A 23,222-nucleotide genomic window follows, 5' to 3' on the forward strand; every position below is an offset into this window, starting at 1 on the left:
GACCAGAAGAGACGGCTGGTTTGAGATGCATGTACAGCCACCCAGTGGTGAGTAGTGTGTACGTACTGCTCTCTCTGTAATAAGCTCTCAATAAGGTGCGGCACTAATTCATCTGGATGTGTCTTGGGGCGCACAAATGTCAGTCACGCATCAATCCAGTTTTCTTCGACGTTATTGATCGCTGTGCGTGTGCCAGCTGTTGGATGAACCCCACAGTGACATCCAGCAGAGATGCAGCTCTACACAATAAAAGCGTGTTTACAGTAACAGTTCACTCCATCAGTGAGAACAAGCAGCTAATCAGCAACACACAAAAGAAGTGTCACTCAAAAATCTACACTATTATCTCCAGAAAATGTGCTGTTTAGTTATTGACATGATGGGCGTGACGACACTTTGGTTTCACCTAACACGCTCAGACTATCAAATTATTGCAAAGGGATGAAACTAATAATTAAACAACAGCAGCAAATAAAATAAAAAATCTTGAAATTATGGGCATAAATACAACGTTTGGTATACTTTCTCTTCATCACAATTTGCCAAGATGTTTTATAAATATGCAAATTTGAATTTTGCCTCTAACATTACAGAAGGTGAGAACAGTTCAGTTCCCAGGGAATTAGGCTGTGATTCATATGTTGAACTGGATTCATGGACAATACGAATTGTATTAACAATTAGCACATTGTGACACATCTCTTCCTTTTATGATTATAATCTACTTTACCATTTGTTTTATTTTTCTGAATAACATACTCTACCATCCATACTATAATTACTGGTGTGATATATCACTGAAATCAGTAACCCCACACATACATACAACATTCGAACAACAATCAAGATGATAAAAGAAAAATGCATTTTTTTTCATATCAGCTTCATTTGACGTCATTAAATCTTTGAGATATTTGTGGGTGTATTTCCTTCTCACTGCTATCTTTATCCATCTTCTTCGCCTACTTAATAAAGGAAAACATGTTATACTGTTTGTTTCGAAGGATGATTCATACTGATTAAAATACTTTAGCCACCAACTCAACTCTTCATTTAATCATTAAGGCAACAATGTTCTGACTACTTTCATTCACACCTACAATCAGGTAACGTGAGGAGTAACGTTTCCATAGATATCTGACCAATCAATTTATGAGGATGAATTAGGCAAAGGCATTAAAGATGGTGACTTGTTGACTGCCAATGATAAGAGAGACATCACAGTACTTTTCAAGCTGTGAAGCCTAATAGGAAAACAAGTAGCCTGCACATATAACCCAGCTCTCATGGTGAGATTTACGAGTGGTTGGTATTAAATCAAATTGGTCATAGAGGCTTCCTCAGTGAACGGTGCAGGTCACCTCTAAAACAATTTGGACAGTTTGGACTCTTGATTGACAACTCAACATTTGGTTTATTGGCAATCTATATCTGCAGCTGAAAATAAGAAGATATATCTGAGTCTATCACCATGGAGAGCAGGTCAAGGCAACGTATGCTACCTGTCCTGGCTCACCATTTTAGGGTTATATATATACATATATATATACATATATACACATATATACACACACACACACACACACACACATATATATATATACAGTACCAGTCAAAAGTTTGGACACACCTTCTCATTCAATGTTTTTTCTTTATTCTTATTTTTTTTCTACATTGTAGATTAATATTGAAGACATCAAAACTATGAAGGAACACATATGGAATTATGTGGTAAACAAACAAATGCTCAACAAACCAGAATATGTTTTATATTTTAGATTCTTCAAAGTAGCCACCTTTTGCTTTGCACACTCTTGGCATTCTTTCAATCAGCTTCACGAGGTAGTCACCTGGAATGGTTTTCCAACAGTCTTGAAGGAGTATAAAGAATAAAGAAAAACCATTGAATGAGAAGGTGTGTCCAAACTTTTGACTGGTCTACTATATTATTATATATAAAAAAATATAAATAAAGAAAAACCATTGAATGAGAAGGTATATATATATATATACACACACACACACACATATATATACATATATATACACACACACACACACACACACACATATATATATAACCCTAAAATTGTGAGCCAGGAGAAAAATAATGCACTTTATTTCTTATATACATAATCAGTATATATATATTACATTACATTACAGTCTTTTTTAGCAGATATTTTATATATATATATATATATATATATATATATATATATATATATATATAATGTGCATTATTTTTCGGACCTTTAAATATGAACAGGACATGAGAACAGTAGGATCAAAGTTATGTCTATGATTTATTTGAGGATATATGTTATTCATTGTTCTGATCCTGGTGCTGCAGATTTAATTCCTTAAATTAATGCAGCTGAAAAAAAGAGAAAATTTGTTTATTCATCAGAATGTGCAATTAAATTATTTCCCATTGAAATGGGTGTCTAGGTCTCCATTTAAACTATGAAAAAGAGCACAAAAGAGTATCTTGGGGCTGCAGTACCGCAGGCTGCCGCTCCTACTCCAGTCCACCAGGTGGCGGTATTCTGTTCGCAAACCAGCGCACCCAGCTTGCCAAAACAAACAAGAACAAGAAGAAGACGAAGAAGAAGTAAAACGACACTGCCTGGAGCTCATCCCCGAATGTGCCTCTAAATATGTGACCAATGTGAGGTTGACCACACTTTCTACTTTTACTGTAATCACCTGCAGACCTGCCAACCATGGCGGACTCTCAGTTTGTGGCGGACATGGACTGTTTCTGCTGCTCCTGGTGTTATTGTAGCTAGCTCCGTTAGCCACTGAGCTAACCCTTGCTGCCTTCGCTTTCTGCAGACATCAACACCGGACTGTAGCGATGTGTTACGCTTCTTACGTAAGTAGGTCATGCAATGCACGACATGCATAAGTCATGTTACACATGTGAGTCACAGCTGCATGCTTTAGAAGAAGACTGACAGTTTTTAATAATCAGTTATTGTGGATTCTTTACTGTTTTTATTGCTTATTTATAATTATCTTATCTTATCTTTATGACTTCTGGTGACTAGTAGTTCTCTTGAATACCTGTGTTGAATACACTTATTGTAAGTCGTCTTCTAAATGACTGTAATGTAATGTATCTTATCTTATTTTATCTTATCTTATCTTATGACTTCTGGTGACTAGTAGTTCTCTTGAATACCTATGTTGAATACACTTATTGTGAGTCACTTTGGATAAAAGCATCTTCTAAATGACTGTAATGTAATGTATCTTATCTTATCTTATCTTAAGACTAAGATGACATTACGCGCTGCCAGCATCATCGCTGACTTCATGTTCTGAGATGGAGCAGCAGGAAGCAGCCGGGGAGATGGAGATGGAGATGGAGATGGCCTTCCTCCTCCTTCGCTGCACATCTGTCTGAGTGGAAGAGTGGAAGAGGAACCATGTCTTGCAAAGCCGCCGTCAAAGACAAGAAGTCGAGCTTCAGCAAGAAGCTGTTCCGGCGAGGCTCTGTCCGCTCTGTGGGCAGCTTCATGAGCAGAGTGCTGAGGACCCTGACAGCGTTGTCACACTATGGCTCTGAAGTGCAGGCAGAGGAGGACAAGGACGATGGAGGATTTACAGCTTTCAAATCTGGAAGCAAAGATGTGCCCATGGACGACGGGGACCTGGCGGGTTTCCTGTCCGGGGACAGAGTTCCTGGAGTGTCGGGCCTCAAAAACCACGGGAATACCTGCTTCATGAACGCCATTCTGCAGTGTCTCAGTAACACTGAGCTCTTCGCTGAGTACCTGGTTCTGGAGCACTACAAAGGAGAGGACCAGGACGAGGACAAACCAAGGACAAATGGCCTGCTTCTGCAGAAGAAAGGTCCTCTGTCCAAAGGGGAAGTCACAGAGCAGCTGTCAGGACTGGTGCGGGCTTTGTGGACGTTTGAGTACACCCCTCAGCATAGCAGGGACTTTAAGGTAAACTCGTCATCACTATGGATCCTAGTGGGTCCATACTGAGCCATACCCACAACACTGCTACAGACTTTCTATTGATCAAATGCACTTCATGACCGACATATTGAGGTCCACTCCGGGATAAACAGTGCTGAGATTGTGAGACAATGCATGCCTTGTAACCATTGGACCATGTTGTTTGTTGCAGAACGCTGTGTCGAAAAATGCCACCCAGTTTAAAGGGAACGCTCAGCACGATGCCCAGGAGTTTCTGCTGTGGCTGCTGGACAGAGTGCACGAGGACCTGAACACAGTCAACCCCAGCATCAGGCCAGCTATAAAGGTGTGTTTAGAAGTGCGAGTTGTTGCAGGCATTGTTTTTTTTTCTTTTGAAAAGCAGTGATTGCATGTGTCACATCCCCCCTTTATTGCTCCGCCGTGCAATCCTTTTTCTATCTTGAAAGCTGAAAGTAGTCGTTCCAGTTTTTATTGCAGGACTGTTTTGTTGCTTTGCATCGTAACTCACATGTGTTTCCATCATTCTGGTCACTGCCTTCACAGTTCTGCTAAGCTAGACTTGCCTGGTCTTGTTTTTCCTCCTTACTCCCCGGAGCTGGTTGATGACAGCAGAATATATATGAGGGCTGAACCTGATAGGCTGGTATTAAATCTGACCAGTACAACCTGTTTGTGTTTGTTCAGCCACCTATTGAAGAAGACGATCAAAGCTTAGAGGGGCCATCTCCCCCCCTCTCTGCAGGCTCCTTTGTACAGGAACTGTTTCAGGCTCAGTACAGGTACATTTATATCTAATAAAACTCCCATGTTTTTTTGTTTTTTTACCAGTATGGCCACGTTATCTCTCCTATATTAAGGGATGACATTTTTTCCCCCCCACAGGTCTTCTCTTACTTGCCCACATTGCCAAAAGCAAAGCAATACGTTTGATCCCTTCCTGTGCATCTCCTTACCGATCCCACTGCCGCACACACGGTGAGTGACTCTCCTGAGCCGAGCTGCGATCTGTGAACAGGGCTCAGTTTGCAGGTTTTTACATGTCCATGACTAACTTTTACTGGTTTATAAGGTTTATACAGTAATCCCTTAGGCTTAACTAAAGTAAACATTTAATACTACATAAATCTTTTCATGAAGGTTTTGAAAAAAAAGCAATTTTTTGGAAGTTTTTCAAAAGGGATGACACCATTGGAGTTTACGAGAACTTAAATCAAATATCAGTCTGTATTTTTTTTTTTACAGAAGATGGAATGTCACCTGGTGTGTTAGGAGTGTATGTGGGGGTTTAGGGTTCAGGAAGAGTTTGCACTTTCAAACCAAAACCACAGTGTGTTCATTTTAAGAGTGTCATCAGTTCAGAAGAATAAATCTCTCACAAAGAAATGTGAAGAAGGGAGGAATAAGCTGACGTCTCTACTCTTAAAAACATGTGAACCATGGCTTTAAAGCAGGAGCAACCTCTCTTGCATATTAAAGTACGTTAAAGAGCTTGTTTTTCTTTGCATTAACTGTTTTTGCCAGGCCCCTGTACGTGACGGTGGTCTACCAGGGGAAGTACTCTCACTGTATGAGGATCGGAGTTGCCGTTCCCCTCAACAGCACCGTGTATCGCCTCAGAGATGCCGTGTCACGTGAGACCAAGATCCCAATGGACCAGGTACTATTCCTGTCTCAGGGTCTCACAGTGAGACTATGTTACAGTCACACAATGCTAGCTCCATGTTCCTAGAGCCAGTTCTACCTCTGAGCTGTAGTCTGTCGTCTGTCATAAACCCACTTTTTTCTTTTTTAACGTGGGCTCAATATAGAGAAAGACATTTTTAAGCACAGTTGTCCTTAGGGGCTGCAACAACTGAGTGCTAACATTGATTGAAGCTGGCAGGATGAAAATGTCACAAGAGTAAACATAACTTTTGCTTCAACAGTGTATGACGTCGAAGAAAGTGGACGCTACGTTTTTAAATGTGCTCTTTTCTTCTCTTTCAGTTTGTTTTAACTGAGATGTACTATGACGGTTTTCATCGTTCGTTTTGCGATGATGATGATGATCTTGAGATCATTCAAGAGAGTGATTCTATATTTGCCTTTGAGACACCAGAGACCTTCAAACTGGAAAACATACGCACAAAGAGAGGTAAATTGTTACTTAATATTTTAGCAAAATCTTCAGATTTTTTTCCCCCCACATTCAATTTCTAAAGGGGAATTTATGGAGACTTGTTTGTATCTTTCACAGGAAGTCTTCTGGCAAACCTGAATCATAACAACTTAAAATATGGGACAGAAATCAGCAGGACTCCATCGTTCATGCAAGGGGCAATGACTCCGTTAACTGCTTCGCCTAATAAAAACCTGGGACCAGAGAAGATTATCCTTCTGGTGTGTAACAGGGCTTGTACCGGCCACCAAGGAAAGAGGTACGGCATCACAATAATATATGATATGTGATATTGTCAATATTAAAGATTGGTGAATCATTATAACACAATAACAAGTTTGTTTGTGTTCCGAAAAATGGAAACAATGTGTTAATGGGGTATTGCTGCTGTTCAAAGCTTCCTTGTGAAATAACACGACGTATTTGATGTCGTTTTAGATTCGGCCTGCCGTTTGTACTGTACATGGAGCGCACTGTGACCTGGGATGCTCTACAGAAAGAGATCTTGGAGAAAATGCGTCATCTTTTGAGGCCAGGGGTCTACATTCAGGTAGGAAGAGGAACCAGCTGGTTTTTCTGTACAGTAAATAAGGTGATGCTTCACACAATGAGCCGGTTTGGACAGGTGGAGCGAGTCTCCAAAACAAGTGACAGTACTGTGTAATAACTATCATTTAAATGATTAATGGGCATCCCTGTTGTGTTTCTGATCACACCTTGTTAAGACGTACTAACCGTGGTTCTCTGCACAGGTTGGTCCCTTCAGTCTTCGGGTGGTCGGCGTTGTTGGTATCACCTACCTCCTTCCCCAAGACGAGCGACCACTGTGTCACCCAACCGTGGAAAGGTCAGTGCTGCTGTTTAACACAACACCTGTACATCATATTGTGGTTATTTGTGAATGACATGTCATTTTTTTGATTTTGTAGTCCTTTACATACACTCGTGTTCATCTCTTTAAGGCAGTTTGTACGGTGTATGCTTTCTCAGCCTGTTGACAGTCAGTAAGATTTAGATGTTACCAGGCAAATATACACAGACTTTTGTTTAACAATACTTGGATTTGCATATTGATATTTGCATATCTCATGTTTGGAAGATATTTTACGAGTTGCAGCTTGATCTTTACTGTTTCCAAACAAACACCGTACGTATGCACAAAAAAGGTAAAGGCAGGCATGACCTTAGGGGAGGGGGTGAGGTCTAAATGACATCCATGTCATCACTTCTCTTTGAGCAAATGCCCCGTCAGTTCTTTTCCTCTCAGAGGCCTGTTTTGGTGACATGTCCTAACAGGATTTTGAATGTTTGCAAAATGCCAGTTCAGCTCGTTTGCCTTTATACCGACATAAGTTAGCAAGAACAAAACAAGTCACGACACCGTTGCTCAATAGAGGCGCATGAATCAAAGTGTAGTTAAAGTTGTGTTCAATAGGTCTGATCAGTAAGTTCTTACATGACAACTAGAGTATCTATGTATATATATTTATGTCTTTTTACACACAAATCTATAACCACAGAAGTATATTTTAACTTTTAATTTACATCTGCTCTTTGAGAGAAACTGAATTATTTCATTAACCTTAAACCATCCTTTTAAAGAAATTCCCTTCACACTGACCCCATTTTTAAATGACTCGTTTTGCAGGTCGGTTACGTGGCACACGACTTTGTCCAGAGAAGCTTTTCTTTCTGGCCTACAGAGACGTAAATGAAGGATTATGGAATCCCATCATGTGCGTCACCTGCTTTAATGGCCTCATTTGTTTCCCACTGTCATTGTTTCCACTACAGAGCATACAAGTCCTGTGGACAAGGGGGGCCACCACACGTGAAGATTGTGGTCGAGTGGGACAAAGAGACCAAGGACTAGTGAGTGAAAAAAAGATTAATTATTGATATGTTTATTTTTATCTACAGTATGTTTGTTCTGCACAGAATGAAACGGAGGCCAGGTGTTCTGTAATCTTCATTGCAGCATAATAATGGATTTAAAAAGCTACACTGCATTCACCAAATCACATTAAACCACAGTGTTCATTTGAAGGATCAGTTTAACCTTTCATTTTAATAACTGGCTTTGTAGACATGACATAGAAGTTATTATTTACTATTAATTATATTGAAGGCCATTCCTTAACAGGCAGGCTAACAAGATTGTCTGTGTAAACGTTGTGTATATATATAAAGCACAGTTGGGATGATAGAATCTGTTTTTAATGTTGCATTATTTAAAAGAACTTAGAAAAACAGAATCAAACCAAAGTGTCAACTGCAAGTGAATTGCCAAACGTTGATAGTTGATTTGTCAATCAGGTCATCAAATCCTGTTTCTTAACATAATGTTACATGCAACAACTTCATGTGCGAGTTAAGAACACACTTTTTCAGTTTAAGGTGAGGCGAAATCTGATCTGATTACATTATGCAGGATTTCTGCAAGAACTGTCAAGTTAAGCGAATCCTCTTCTCTTCACAAGGACCATTTCACCGGACTAGACCTCTATTGAAGGGCCTCTTCTCTTCACACTATTTGCTTTTGATAAATCAACTTAATCTACTTACAAATGGTCTTAATTTGAAACACTTGTGGTTTTAAACCACAAGTGAACGCCAGAGTTTGAAGTTCCGCCCACACAATCAACAACAAGTCCGCTCTTATTTCCTCTCTGAGGCTAATTACTTTATGTGGTTACATACACATACACACCCTTTGCTGGTCAAATGGAAGTCACATCTTGATTACAAGTCATGTGTAGTTCATCAACTTTCCAGTTTGGCACGTGCAACAGTCTTTGGCAACCGTGATGAGGAAAATCACCGCAAGACACTGAACTATTACTCAAACCTGTTTTTAATGTTTGTGCAGGTTTTGTTTGTGACGCTGTTCTCAGCCCTTTTCAATGCGGCTGCACCCCAGTGACAGATCCAATACTTTAGAGCAACTTCAAGTACTCTTTACTACAGTTTAGCAGTCGTTCGTATTAGTCTGTTGCACTTATTGTATTCGTATTCGTTTATTGCACTTATTGTATTCGTATTAGTTTGTAGCACTTATTGTATTCGTATTAGTTTGCCTCTGCTCTATACTTTTGCTCTGGTTTATGCTCTTAGATGCTTGTTTAAGAAAGGAGATGCACTTATGACTTCTGGTGACTAGTAGTTCTCTTGAATACCTATGTTGAATACACTTATTGTAAGTCGCTTTGGATAAAAGCGTCTGCTGAATGACTGTAATGTAATGTAATGTAATGTAATTATCAAATCAAAACAACGTTTATGCCATTTATTATTACATCAAAGGACAAACTGGATTACTGTGATGTGTCAAACCATTTCATCAACCGTCTTTTGAATATTTTATTACTTTATTGATAAGCAGTTTAACCAGAACCTCAGTGTAGATCTTCTGATCCTCGCGTGACTTTGCCGTTGAATGAATGAATGAATGAATGAATGAATGAATGAATGAGCTGTGCTTCATGTTCCCACAGTCTGTTTGGACACACCGAGGAGGAGTACATTCCTGATGCTGAGAGTGTGTATCTGCACCGGGAACAGCATCATCAGCCTCAGGCCTGCACCCTCGCTCAGTGCTTCCAGCTCTACACTAAGGAGGAGCAGGTAGCGCTTTGGACGCACACACAGTTGATTAGTGCACAGTCAGTGGTTTGACATTAGAAAAAGAATCTTAAATGAATCCTTTTGCACGTTTAAAGTACAGCCACATTTGTCTTCTTCTCCCCGGTTCATCATCCCTCTGCTAAAATTCAAAAAGCCTTTCACTCTGTGGTTTTTCTGTTTATTTGACTGCTAATGCCATGTTTGGAATAAACTGAGCACAGGCCTACATAAACACTGCGGGCTGGTTCGACTCGCCTGCGATCGTTCTGCAAGAGAAAGAGAAAATAACTGCGGGGCCTTATCCCGTGTGAGGCCTGTTTTATAAGCAGTGTGGTGGAAGCTTGTTCCTTGATGGCCGCTGCCTGGGCTCCGTGTGTTTCAGCTGGCCCCGGACGACGCCTGGCGCTGTCCCCACTGCAAGCAGCTGCAGCAGGGCCGCATTAAGCTCAGCCTGTGGACGCTGCCCGATGTGCTCATACTGCATCTCAAGAGGTTCAGACAGGTATTTCAGCTCAACCAAACACTGTTCACAGAGAGAAACGTGGAACTTCATGTACCGTCTGTGTATCAAGAGCAAGAATCACTCGTTTTATTTTTTTTATTATTTGCATAAAGTTGTAATAAAGCCGTTCTTTATCTGTGTTTGACTTCATTTTGGAAAGGATCAAGGGCTTTGTATGAAACCTCAATCATTTTTGGTACTGTGGAAATGTGTCACTAGCACTGATTATTGAAAAAGTTGGCATCAAATATCTAGTCAAATTTTCTTGTCTTGTTTAATTATTCTTAGATTAAATAGTTACTGTTTTAAAAAAATATATTTAGTCACTTTTACAAAACAAAACAAATACAATTTGGCAAAGTTCTTGTTAGCATGCTCGTCTTCATGAAACATTAACCATTCAAGATCTATTTATCTTTTTTCTTTTTTAATCTTTTTTGGGCGTTTTTGCCTTTATCTGACGGAGGATAATGTAGAAGTGGGGGGGGGACAGAGATATGACATGAATCAAGGCAGGAGTCAAACCCGGGACTTTGCGGTTATATGGCATGCAAACGTCAGTTACCAGGGCGCTCTAGAAGTACGGTCTTTATATTTGTACTTAAACTACAATACCGTGTTTGCACCATCATTGAAACATTCATACGATAGGTTTGAAGAGATTTCATTTTAATTTCTAAAGCATGTATCTTTTCTAGGTTTGACTTGGTTCATCTTAAATGTAAGAATAGAGCCTACCGTCACCCAAAACAATCAAACAAGCAGCTTAAAGTCCTCAGTAATGATCGTAGCTACTGTGTACTTTTCATCAAAACCCCAATTAAACTGAGACTTCATGGTTCTGCCTAAAAAAGAATGATAACACATCTCCCTAAAACAAATGCTTAAGGCTGCAACAAGCAGTCGATGCCTAAACACTGACGTTGATCTGGGCCTCTGTTTCAGGAGGGGGACCGGAGGGTGAAGATGCAGAACATGGTGAGGTTCCCGCTGATGGGCATGGACATGGCACCTCACGTGGTTAAGAGAAGCCAGAGCAGCTGGAGTTTACCCTCCCACTGGTCACCATGGAGACGCCCGTATGGCCTGGGGAGAAACCCCGATGACTACCTGTATGACCTGTACGCCGTGTGCAACCACCATGGGAACATGCACGGAGGCCACTACACGGGTAACACCATGAACAATCCTTCCCTGGATGAGAGTTGGACTGTATAGTTATGTGCTCATCATCCGTTTTGACCCATTCCTCACTCTGCTTGGCCCTCACAGCGTACTGCAAGAACTCCATTGATGGTCAGTGGTACTGCTTCGATGACAGTGAGGTTTCGCCGGTAGCTGACGATGACGTGAGTCAGCAGTCGGCCTACATATTGTTCTACCAGCGGAGGACGGTTATTCCCTCCTGGTCGGCCAACAGCTCTGTTGCTGGTCAGTATTTGTCTCCTACCTTCTGCCACATATCTGCTGTATTAAGAATTCTCGTCACATTCATAGTAGTTTTATTAAGATAGCTAATACATATACAGTTTTATGATTGCATGAACATACTACAGTACCATTGTGAAAGGAGGTTAAGGGTTGAAGTTTAATACTGGAAAGAAACTAACAAACAACCAATGTGAGTATCTTAATAAGGGTAAAGCTTTACTCTGAATTTTTGCTATTAAGATTTTTATGTACATATACCTACCACACACGGCAGACTTTTTTGGGGTAAATTACAATATTATTAGAGAAAATAACTGGATAAAATGCCTCACTGTGACTCTGAAGCTTTAAAAGAAACTGGAGTTTTGATTGTCTTTTAACGCAGGTTCCACCAGTTCATCCCTGTGTGACCACTGGATCAACAGGCTACCTGGCAGCAGGCCTGCTAGCTTGGCCTCTGGAGCCTCATCCAGACGCACCTCTCTGGCTTCGCTGGCTGAGTCCGTCGAGTTTCCAGTAGAACGCAGTGAAGACGATGGTGAGACGATGTACTTCTTTGTGGTGCTGACTTGTGCACATTTTCATAACACACACACACACATGAACTGCTGCTGTGTTCTGACTTTTTTGAAGTCTCATAGTTCTAACCAAAGTACAAAGATCAGAGTAAACCTGTGCATTTTGTTCTTTATGAAAGCAAACCCATCCATCCACATGAGAGAGACTGGACTTTTTTAAAATTCAGGAGACCAAAACCAATATGAAAACAACACATGTGGCAAACCATGAGTTATGAACCAAAAGGACAAAGGAAACGGTTTCAAAGAGACCGCTTTGCTTTCACTGTGGCTCAATGTATTCCACTTTTTAAAAAAACAAGCAACACAAACCTTTCTAAAAAGTGCAATTCTCCTTACAAAGACAATGTTTCAGGTTTCCCACAGATCTTTGTAGTCAGGAAGTCTCCCACCTCAACCTGATTGCATTATTCATTTTTAAAAAGTAGTTTAATACAATTGTGGTTGTTGTAAATATATTAATTTAGTATTTTTTTAACAGTCTAGCTGATATTCTTTAACAAAACCTTTTTTTGTTTCCTTGTTTTTTTTAGGAGGATTCTCGGTCCGCCCTTTTGTGAGGAGCATTCAGCGTCAGAGCGTGTCCTCCAGGTCGTCCGTCGCCAGCCCTTTAGCCTTCAACGACAGCGGGATGAAGCCCTCTTGGTCTCTCTCTGCGAAGCTCCACATGAGATCCAGCTCGCCCTCCCGTTTCTCCCTCGACTCTCGATGTTCCCCTCCCCTAGAGAGGATAGGAGAGGCCTGCGATGACAAAGTTTCCACTTCCTGTTTTGGCAGCTACAGTAGACATGAACGCTACTTTGGCAGCAGGACTCCCCTGTCTATGATGGAGAGCAACTTCAGTGACCAGGACAACAACACAAGGTTCGTAGACATGATGTACTGCAGGGCTCCCGCCGCAGTGGAAAAGAAGAGCTCCAAAAGTGAGGCAACTGAAAACAACAACCAGATAACAGCCATAGACCAAAACATTCTCCCCGCCCAAGCTACTCCCTCCAAAGAGCAGAAACGTAAGAGCAGTATCGGAGGGTTTGGCTCAAAGGCAGAAAGCACGGGCTCTTCAAAGAGTTCCAGCAAAGCGGAGCAAGAGAAAACATCCAAGAAACGTTTGTGCTCCACCCATAAGACCTGCACCGCTGACACGTCTTCCAGCACTCCCGTGAAAGGCAAAAAGCCCAGCAATACTAAAGAAAAGAGTGTAAACGCCAAGAAAAGCAGCTCTACACCCAGTGGGACTCCCTCCAAAACAAAGGAGGCAGCTCAACCCGTGGACGCAACGCCACAACGTAAGCCATTAGTCCGCTCCACACCTCAGTCCTCAGCTTCTCCCTCGCCAACTGCAAAGAAGAGCTCCAGCGCGGCAGAGAAGAGCTCCGCGAGCAGTCGGAAACGTCTGGTGGAGCGGAGCTGCAGCAGAGATTCTATGCACACCAGCCCGCTGGTCGACGGTCTCCGCGCCAGCCTGGTAGCCCGCTCCTCGCTGTCTAAGAGCGGGGAAGGCAACAAGCCCGAGAGGAAGCCTGTGAGGAGCTCCAGCAGCAGCTCCTCCGTCACCAGCCTGCGCTCACCCAGCGTGTCCACCAGAGACCTGCAGCGCAGCAGCAAATGTGAGGAAAAAGGGTTGTCTTTCTTCAAGAGCGCCCTCCGACAGAGGGAAAGCCGCCGGTCGGCTGATTTGGGGAAAAGCACCCTGCTTGCCAAAAAGGCCTCAGAGAGGACATGCAAGCAGAACGGACAAGCCAAGGACGTCGGTGGTGACGCTGGGAAGACGGGGACGCTGCGTCTTCACAGACCTCCACAGAGACTCATGGAGGTGAGTCAAAGCCAGCAGTACGGGAGTCTTCCAAGCCCCCCAGCTCTCTCAGTCGCACTCTATTAAACGTTGGCAAGTCCAAGTCTTCCACTTCCGAAGTAAGTCTCAAGTCTCCCTCTAACGGGAAGAAGCCTCTCGAGAGGATGGCGTCTTCCCGCAAGCTGTCGTCAAGCATGCAATCTCCCGCACGTACAACAAAGAGGCCTCAATGATATATATATATATATATATATATATATATCTCTATATATATATATCCATAGGTAACATTGACCTTACATAATGCAGCTATTTTCTTTGTGCCTAAGTTTCAGCGAGCACCAGATGTATTTGTAAAGAGACACATTTAGGACGTTATGCTTTTGCATCAGCTGGCTTTGAGGTTTGAGTATCGTCAGCCAGCTTTGAGTATTTTTTTTTTTGCTGTACTGGATAAAAAAAAAAAAGTAAAGTACATCATCAGCATATTTAAGTGCCAAACTGTTTCTTGGTATGCTGCCAGTTGTAGTTATTTGGAGCAGGAGGTCTGGCTTTGATGGGAGCGAGCGTTGGACGTCTTCCTGGCATTGAGCACGCCGTATGCATTCAGCTCCACAGCACAACCTGTTTGATTGTGTGTACTGGAGGCTTATATGACAGTTTCCCTGTTGGAAACTTGAAATCCAATTATCTTCCCTTCAGACAAGAGGCTTGTTATATCTTTGAAAAGCCGCAAACATTAAGTTTAGTTTGTTTGCAAGAGGTCCTGCTGATGAAACCAGATTTAAGAATCAGCAGCTCATGCATTAAAAGACATTAAGAGGCGTTTTCACTTTGTATGCATCAACAATGCATCATTCTGCCTCAGATGTGCAGATCCAGAGGGAATTAAGCTGGACGTCGATGCTGAAACCTCACTGCTGCATTTAAAACTCAACGTGTGTGTGAACTGAACCGTAACATCAAAAAGGGTCTCTGGACAAATACTGAAACTGGGTTGATGCTCACACACACACACACACACACACACACACACACATGTACAAAAGAGTTTCATTCCCAAATAACAGAGGCTTAGCGCTCGCAGTAGTTTTCATTGATCGTTTTTAAAAACCTGCTCTCTGTTTTTAATCCCTTCCTCCACTCGCCTCATGCATCTGTTAAAAGGTAGCCATGAGCAGATTATATGTAAATCATTTCACGTTTCATGTCTTGAGAGTCTCAAAGATTGATACGCAGACAAATAGCAGATCATTTTAATCTTCCTGATTATCAACCTTAAAATAACATAAGTACAGAGGTGATGGCCCTGGACCAAAAGGATTTGAGATGCGAAAGAATTCGAATCGGTACACGCATCGAGACACGTTTTCCAATATTTTAAAACTTTATTTTTGTTTAATACTAGTACTTTTTTCGATAGAAATGTATTTTATCAGAAGCTTATTGAAGTTAACTACCTTTTTTTTCTAAAAAGGATGGTTTGTTTTTGGAATGAAACCCTTTAAAATCAAAGTATAAATATATATCTGTACAGGAATTGACTAAAATATATAGTATATAACCCATTTCTTTTTTCCATGAGCAAAATGAAAATGATCTTAAGCGCCTTTAATGGAAACAAATAATTGCCTTTGGCAACATAGTAGTGTACTACTGTATGCATCACTGAGTAGGAATGTTGTATTGTTCGCACTTTGTATAGATAAAGTAGTTTTCTTTTACCCAGAATAGTTACACACACACACACACACACACACACACACACACACACACACACACACACACACACACACACACACACACACACACACACACACTCTTAATTCTGTCATTTTTAACATGTCATGATTCCAAGACATATCGTTAAGTAGTGTCAACAGGCCTTAGACCTGAAATGGTAAAAAGGTACGTTCATCTCAATGTTTCAGGGGTCATTTGAATAACTCCCCCTTTACACCTGGTGCTGTAACAGACCGATGCTCTGCTGGAACTGAACTCTCTCAAATCAGCATATTTTCAAATGCTGATGTTCAGAACTGTGACCGCACACTTCAGTGAGCCAGAACCCTGTTAGCAGCCGTTATCAGAACCTGTGGTACCTCATTGGAGAAGACTAATTTCATTTCCTCCATCAGGCTGAAACTAAGTAAGATGAGCCATTTAATAGTCCCAGAACTCCGTTTAGATTGTCTCTGGACGGCTGTTTCTCGAAACATGCATATGCAGGCTGGACTTTTCTCAACTAGCAGACACTGCATGGTTTATGTCCTCTGCAGTTAAATGACAGAAGCAAAGGCAGGATGTTGTCACTGCAGCTAATGCTAGCTGGCCTCGTTTTGAACAATCAGCATCATCAGTGTAGACTCGTGCAATTGCAATATCCATACATTAGATACCAGCACAGTGTATGTTTTTAATGAATGAATGTGGTAATGCCATTCTAATCCAACCGTTAGTGAGTACTTTATACTTTCACATGAACATAATCTTTGTCTTCTAGAGCTACAGTATTTCTCTAAACTGTTTCTCTGTAGCGTCTACCAGGTTTACATTTGTTCTCAGATGGTTTCAGAGGAAAAGGCGCTTTATTTAAACATGCACGTATGTTGTTTCAGTAGCCTGTCCACGGTTTGAGCCAATCAGCGGCCTTAATGTGCCTGGCTTTGAGTGTGTGGAGGTGTTTTGGGTCAGAGGTCAGAGTTCGAGTGCAGTATTTTTTTTCCAACATCTAAGTCAAAATTAGCTGTAAGGCGACTGTTGTTTCTCCATTTTCTGTGGAAAGTTGGATCGCAAGTTGACTGCTCCCAAAAGTATTATTATTATTATTATTATTATTATTATTATTATTATTATTATTATTATTATTATTATTATTATTATTATTATTATTATGTGTAACTCAAAGATTCCCAACAAGGTGTTCATCAATGCACTTTTGGCAGGTAAATATGCTATATGATGACATATTGAACCCAAATTCTACCCAACATTATATTTAAATTCACTGTTCAACTGCTGGCAGTACTAATCGGGCCATAAAAAACACACAGCAAATATAGATGTATATGAAAAGATACAAAATGTGTTTACTGCTAGATCTTTTAGTCGACCAGCAGTCAGATCCAGTCTCCCCAAAAAACCTTTTGCGACTCTTTATACCCGTTTATTAAAAACGTAGCGGCTGCTGTGATCAAACCGCCATGGACCGTACAGACGACATACTGCTGTTTAAATGTGGTGCTGCTCCTGTAGCTGCTCTTTTCTACTTAACATTATAATCTATCAGGAACTCGTGCATGGCACTTTGGATCAAAGCAGGATGATTTATGGCATTTTCGGCTTTCATTGTCTTGTTTTTAAGTTGTAGTGGCTGGTTTGCATTTTAGAGCTTCATCATGACTCCGACACACTTCATGTTTGTCCATTCCTCTACTTGTAGATTACATGTAGAAAAAAAAAACCCAGTGCATTATGAGTTTTGCCTGTAGTTTTTTGGGGCAATGTAAAAAAGGATCAGTAGACAACATCAGTCATTCTATATAATGCTTATGATATTTTTTCTGTACAGAACTTAAAGCTGTAGCCTGTATTTCCAACCGTTCCTCATGCATCCATAATAACAATGTTTATAGCCCCACATGGCCTACATTAATGTTTGTATTGTATGAGGCATGACGCTTCATTCAGAGAGCTCATTCAGTATGGATCTTGGTGGGTATGTGTCTAAATTCTGTTTAAAAAATCCCAATGTATTTGAATCTCAGCAGTATCACCGTGGTTCAGGAACAAAAAAACCCCACTACAACAGTGGTGCATTGTAGTGGTGGAGCAATAATCGCCTCATTTATCAATTAGACTAAAGATCTAAGGTTTGAATGACCAAAAAGTGCAACTTTTGAGAGCTCCATAGGCGCCATTGAAGACCAGACAAGTTCTATACTCCATATATATATACATCTAAATACATACCTGTTAAAACAAGATGTCTAAACTGATGTAAAAAGAATCAACATCTTTACAGAATCCTTTCTAGCTCTCTTTACTGCAGTTATTGTCTTTATTTTTTATTTTTTTTAATATTTGTTGTCGATGTACAAAATTAAGAATGATTTAAGGAATGCAATATTGCATGAAAACGCTAATGCATGTATTTCATTAACTATGCAAGAGTCTTTGGCTGTGTGAAGTAGAAAAGCATGGCTGGTGTATTCCATTGCTTGATTTGCACATCATTCCAATATTAAGACATTGTAAATTACAGAATATTTCATCTGTACAGTTAAAAAGATTCAACTTAAAAGTATATATTTAATGCCATCGTTTCTTAGAGCGTTCTACCATGTAATGTTTAGCTTATATAGGGTTATCTTTGTTCTTTCTTTGTATTATTTTGTAATTCTGCTGATCTGTGCTCTCCGGGTGCTCCTACCACACTGGTAGGTTACTGTCTTTGTTTTTTTTGTTTTTTTATATTTGCTGTTGTACACCAGCAGAGACAAGCAACACTATGGATGTGATAATCTCTACGTGGTGACTAAATAGCCTCATGTATGTATGTATGTATGTATGTATGTATGTATGTATGTATTCATTCAGTGCTGACAGTTTGTGAACCCCTGTTGAAATGTTCTCAGCCTCATCAAAGATGTGGCCAGTCTCCTCTATAAAGCAACTCAAACAAATAGATCAATATATATATATAGATAAATGCAATGAAGAAAGAGGGTACATTTGTAGTTTTATATTACAGTATGTAATGAACAATGACATTAAAATGTAAATGTTCAGTTAAAACTTTTTTTTTTAGTATTTATGCCAAGTCAATCATTGCAAAATATTTTTTTATTTTGTATTATTTCTTTATTCAAAACAAGCAGGTTGTCAGAAAACGACGACAACTTCAAACATGCTTCAAAGCAGCAACACTACTTTACTTTAAAAGTCAAAATGCATAGAAGGGAAGTTAGTAATCATGTGAGAATCCTGCACATGGACTTATTGTTGTGATGTTTTCCTTACAGTCACACAGGCTCCACTTTAATGCAGATAATGCCATAATAAATGACATTATCTGCTACATGTTTGTGTAATCTTACCACTGAATCAAAGTTGCAATAACCACTGAAACTGGATACCACCATCCTTCAGATTCTGCAGATACTGTAGTACTACAGCGATACAGCTGTGTCCTTAGTATTAAAGGACTCTCTTTTTTTCAGGTGTAAACACTACAATATGTAATACTGAAACTCTTCAGCAGCCTTAAGCAAAACAAACCGTAGCGGATAGTTTGTATCTTTCTTTGGATGGAACTAACGAGCTGTGTGATGGATGAATGTCATGAGTCTCATTCTAATGTTTCCTAAGCTAACAAAGAACACTAGAGTGCTAAACGCTTAGCACATCTCCACTTTGACCTTCTTGTCTTTAACTTTTATGTGTTATTCATAAAGCATTTTGTAAAATACAGTGCATTACATTTATTGAGATTGTTTTCACTAATTCATGCTGTTTTGTTGTATAAAATGTACCAGGTTGAGTTTTTTTTAAAATGTTATATTAGGACCTCTGTTCTTGCATTTGCCTCTTCATTTCATTTCACTTCATTTGAAAATCTTTTTTCTATTTTTTTAAGAGCCGAGCAAAGTGTTTTGACATTCAGTAGTTCGTTAGAAAGGGTCAAAATCTTCTATGTTAATTTATTTCTCTTTTGTTATCATGTATGCACTTTTAATAGTTTTTTTTGTTTGTTTTTTTTTTACCAAAAGGACAAATGTGTATATACTTTGTTGGTTTACCCATGCAAGTACAAAATGAAAAATCTGATTAAAAATGTTTAAAGTTCCAGTTGTGTCTTGTTATTAATGTTAGTTTGTTACAGTGAAGTCATGCAGACACTAGAGGGCGCTTTTCTCTAACACATTGTCCTCCAGCATGCCTCCACACAACAGGCAACTCTAGGGTTCCTCTACAGAGACTCACTGATGCATCATAAACATTTTATTTTTAAATTGAATTAACATTAAAGTTACACAAAGCTTTTTGTGTGTTACTATTCCCCAAACTTCAGGTTTTATTGATGTCGGAGAAGTCCATAATGAGTGTAGCCACTCAACGGTGGGCTCAGTTCTCAGATCTGCTAGGCTGTCCACAGACCGCCTCCATGAAAGCGTTTGTATTTTCGCAGCTGTCAGATGGTGTTCTGCTGCAGCACCAGGCACATTTTGAAGGTGTTTTTATTTTTAATGTGCAAAAAGATCCCCCTTTCATCCCGTTCAGATCCAAGCAAATGTATGAGCTCACAGATCCACTGCTCATTGTCTCGAGGCTGCAGAGGCTGTGAGGTGTTATCTGAGACCTCGAGGCTGTGCGATACATGCAGCGCCTCTACATTTCTGGGCAGGATTATTATTTCAAGCTTTTCCTTGAGGGTGCAGGGCCTGGATGTGCAGATGCAAACGTGTGTGAGCTCAGTTTTCACTCAAAAAGGAGCGTCCACTGTTCGTTATAGGTCAGCACTTATGGCTGCAACGATCAGTGATGTTTTCAACAAGCAATCAGAATAAGGAGTTTCTAGCAGCCAGCTGTGAGTCATCAACTGCTAATTATTTAATTGAATCATTATGATTTAAATGTAAAAATAAAATAAAAAAGTGAACAGGGCCAGCACTTAATATATTTCAAGTACTTATTTTGAAGCTGCTTCCAGCAAATCTTTGTGAACTATGAGTTAAATGTTAATCAGCGGTGGTTAAGGAGCCCTCACATCATTAACCCTTAACATACCACGCATAACATATTAACACACAAGGGCCACAGAAACAAGCATCATAAAAGTGAACTTATTTCTTCTCAAAACATTAGCAGTTATGTATATGCCATCAGAAAAAAAACTGTTCCAATTAATTTGCATATTGTGGGTAATTAAAATATATACTTTGAAGTCCAGATTTGTACTTTAAGGCTTATTTATTTTCAGCATTTTCGAGCAAACATTATTGGTTGTAAATGGTGAAACCAATCAGGGTCATTTTTAACCCCAAAATAACTGAAATACATTTTCAGTCATTCAAATTTCAACACTTTTTTTATCTGATTTGTCATTCAATGCAAAAGTAAAAATACTCAGTCGTTAAACCTTAGAATGAAAGAATAAGGCCCCTGTGAAATATGACAACAAGTAAACGTCTGGGGTCTGCAGTGAGCCCAGTCCATACGATCAGGGAAAGTAATTATCAATTATCAATACTATAGTGTTAAAGTATCAAATGTATCAAATGCAAAAGTGCTAATTATGTTAAGTTTATCAATAACAGAGATTATTTTATCAGGCATGTTATACAAGTTGGTTTGATTAGTGAATCAGTAACTAGTAACTCATAACTAGCTGTCAGATAAATGTAGTATTTTCCCTCTGAAATGTAGTGGAGTACAAGTACTCAATACAAATACAAGTACCTCAGAATTGTCCTGAAATGTACTACTTGAGTAAACGTCCTTATGTACTTTCCACACCTTATAATCAGAGATCAAATTGTCATCAGTACGTTTCTTCTGATCAACTGTTTGATTATTAAACTATTCATTTTAGTAGTTTTGGACTCATTACACAAATTTGAGCTTTTAGAGGCCGGAAGAAACGTCTTCATTTCATAAAGCAGAGCCAGCTGCTTTCACATTTCAGTGTATCCCAGGAGTTAATGTTGTCCATAACCAGATCATCTGGCAAACATATTCAGAAGAGGCCAGAATGTTGAAGCATCTGTCATCGTCTCCCCTCTCACCTGTCTGATTTCAGTCAGTGGGTCATCTTATAGCAGCTGTTAAACCAAAGTTTGAAGTATTTCAGTCTCACCCTCTCTATTTCTGCATCAGCATGTTGGCTTATGTCATGAAACGAGACAGACTGTCAGCTCTTGGCCGAGATCCACCTCATGAATCATTTGAAGTTTCCTGGTACGCAGAGGATGCCATTATCTCTGATCCTCCAGTGCTTTTCACCGGAGTCCAACCGGCATCTGACTCCTCTCTCATGATAATATCAGTCCCCCACGGTACAGTGGAGTTACTTTAGCAATTTGCCCGTGGTTTTTATCTCCTTTGTCCCCTCTTTTGACTCCACCCCAGAGAGTGCAGAAAAATCAATAATAATTGATTTTAGAAGGCAGGAAGGAGCGGTTGGAATTCAAGGGAAGAACCAGGAGAAGACAGAGACAGAGAGCTACTTGCGGAGAGGTGCAAGACCCAAAGCATAATATGCATGTGCCAGCACAGCTAAAGGTCACCAACATGAACCTGTCTGTAACAGCAGATTATGAGAGTGTCTAGGCCTCACAGCTGGCTGAGGTCTCACATATAAGATAAGAATAACGGCAGCTCTGAGCCTCTTAACTGCAAGTCATTTTAATCCATTAAGAAGACGGTGGGTCGTGTTCAAATGCAGCCAACTGCACAGTTTATTCTGAAATGATTTTCTAGAAAACTGTGTCCCTGTCGCAGGGTAATTGTTGATGATTAAGCTCTTAAACGCTGCAAGATTTAGCTTTCTTCCGTTGTGAACTGTGAAATAATGTACCAGTACCTGTTGTTAAGTCGACCCGCCCCACTATCAGCAGCATCTCCTCCTCCTTGTAGGAGCCAATTAGTGGCCTGTTTCCTACTATCTGCTGCTGAGCTTCATTTCACATTCACATGCACGCTGCTTGGTAGTTATCCCTTTTTTCCCCCTGACCACTCAATCAACCTTCACAGGATAATGTTCAAAGCAGGACAAGACAGCAACAGACTTTAACTACAGAGAGGGAGGGCTCGTTTGATTCCTATTACAGGATTCGTCCGGGTTGCCGTGGGTCACCGTGGCTGACAGCTCGGAGATTGATCGTTGAGATCTTTCCCAGGCGGAACAGTGCTGGACAACATGAGCGGTGATCCAGAGCACCAGCGGAGCGGAGTGGAGGCTGGTGCTGTGTGTACTGCTGAACAGTACTCAGTCAACCTGGGGACACATCAACGGTTCAGGACAAGTGAAATTTCCTTTTTTGTTCCTTGTTTTCTTTATTGAATTTTTATTATTCCCTGCTGCCATTTCCTGTCATTCTTTATCTGGTGTTTCAGACAAAACAAATAAACCAAGATTAGCAGTGAGAGAAATCGTCACTCTCTTTGATTTTGATCAGAG

At 40.3% G+C, this 23,222-nt stretch overlaps 1 protein-coding gene across 1 annotated transcript; it reads left to right on the plus strand.

Moving 5' to 3' along the window:
- The first annotated feature begins 3,434 nt into the window (after window positions 1-3,434).
- On the plus strand, window positions 3,435-14,274 carry usp31 (ubiquitin specific peptidase 31). The gene is given in 17 exon segments (XM_054606804.1): window positions 3,435-3,959; window positions 4,147-4,281; window positions 4,641-4,735; window positions 4,839-4,931; window positions 5,478-5,613; window positions 5,943-6,090; window positions 6,193-6,373; window positions 6,553-6,664; window positions 6,867-6,961; window positions 7,909-7,986; window positions 9,609-9,738; window positions 10,121-10,240; window positions 11,186-11,411; window positions 11,513-11,671; window positions 12,057-12,209; window positions 12,783-14,015; window positions 14,018-14,274. Coding segments are annotated over 17 exon segments (3,876 nt in total).
- The last annotated feature ends 8,948 nt before the right edge of the window (window positions 14,275-23,222 follow it).

The sequence above is a fragment of the Anoplopoma fimbria genome, chromosome 11 (assembly GCF_027596085.1).
Source record: "Anoplopoma fimbria isolate UVic2021 breed Golden Eagle Sablefish chromosome 11, Afim_UVic_2022, whole genome shotgun sequence".
Lineage (NCBI taxonomy): Eukaryota > Metazoa > Chordata > Actinopteri > Perciformes > Anoplopomatidae > Anoplopoma > Anoplopoma fimbria.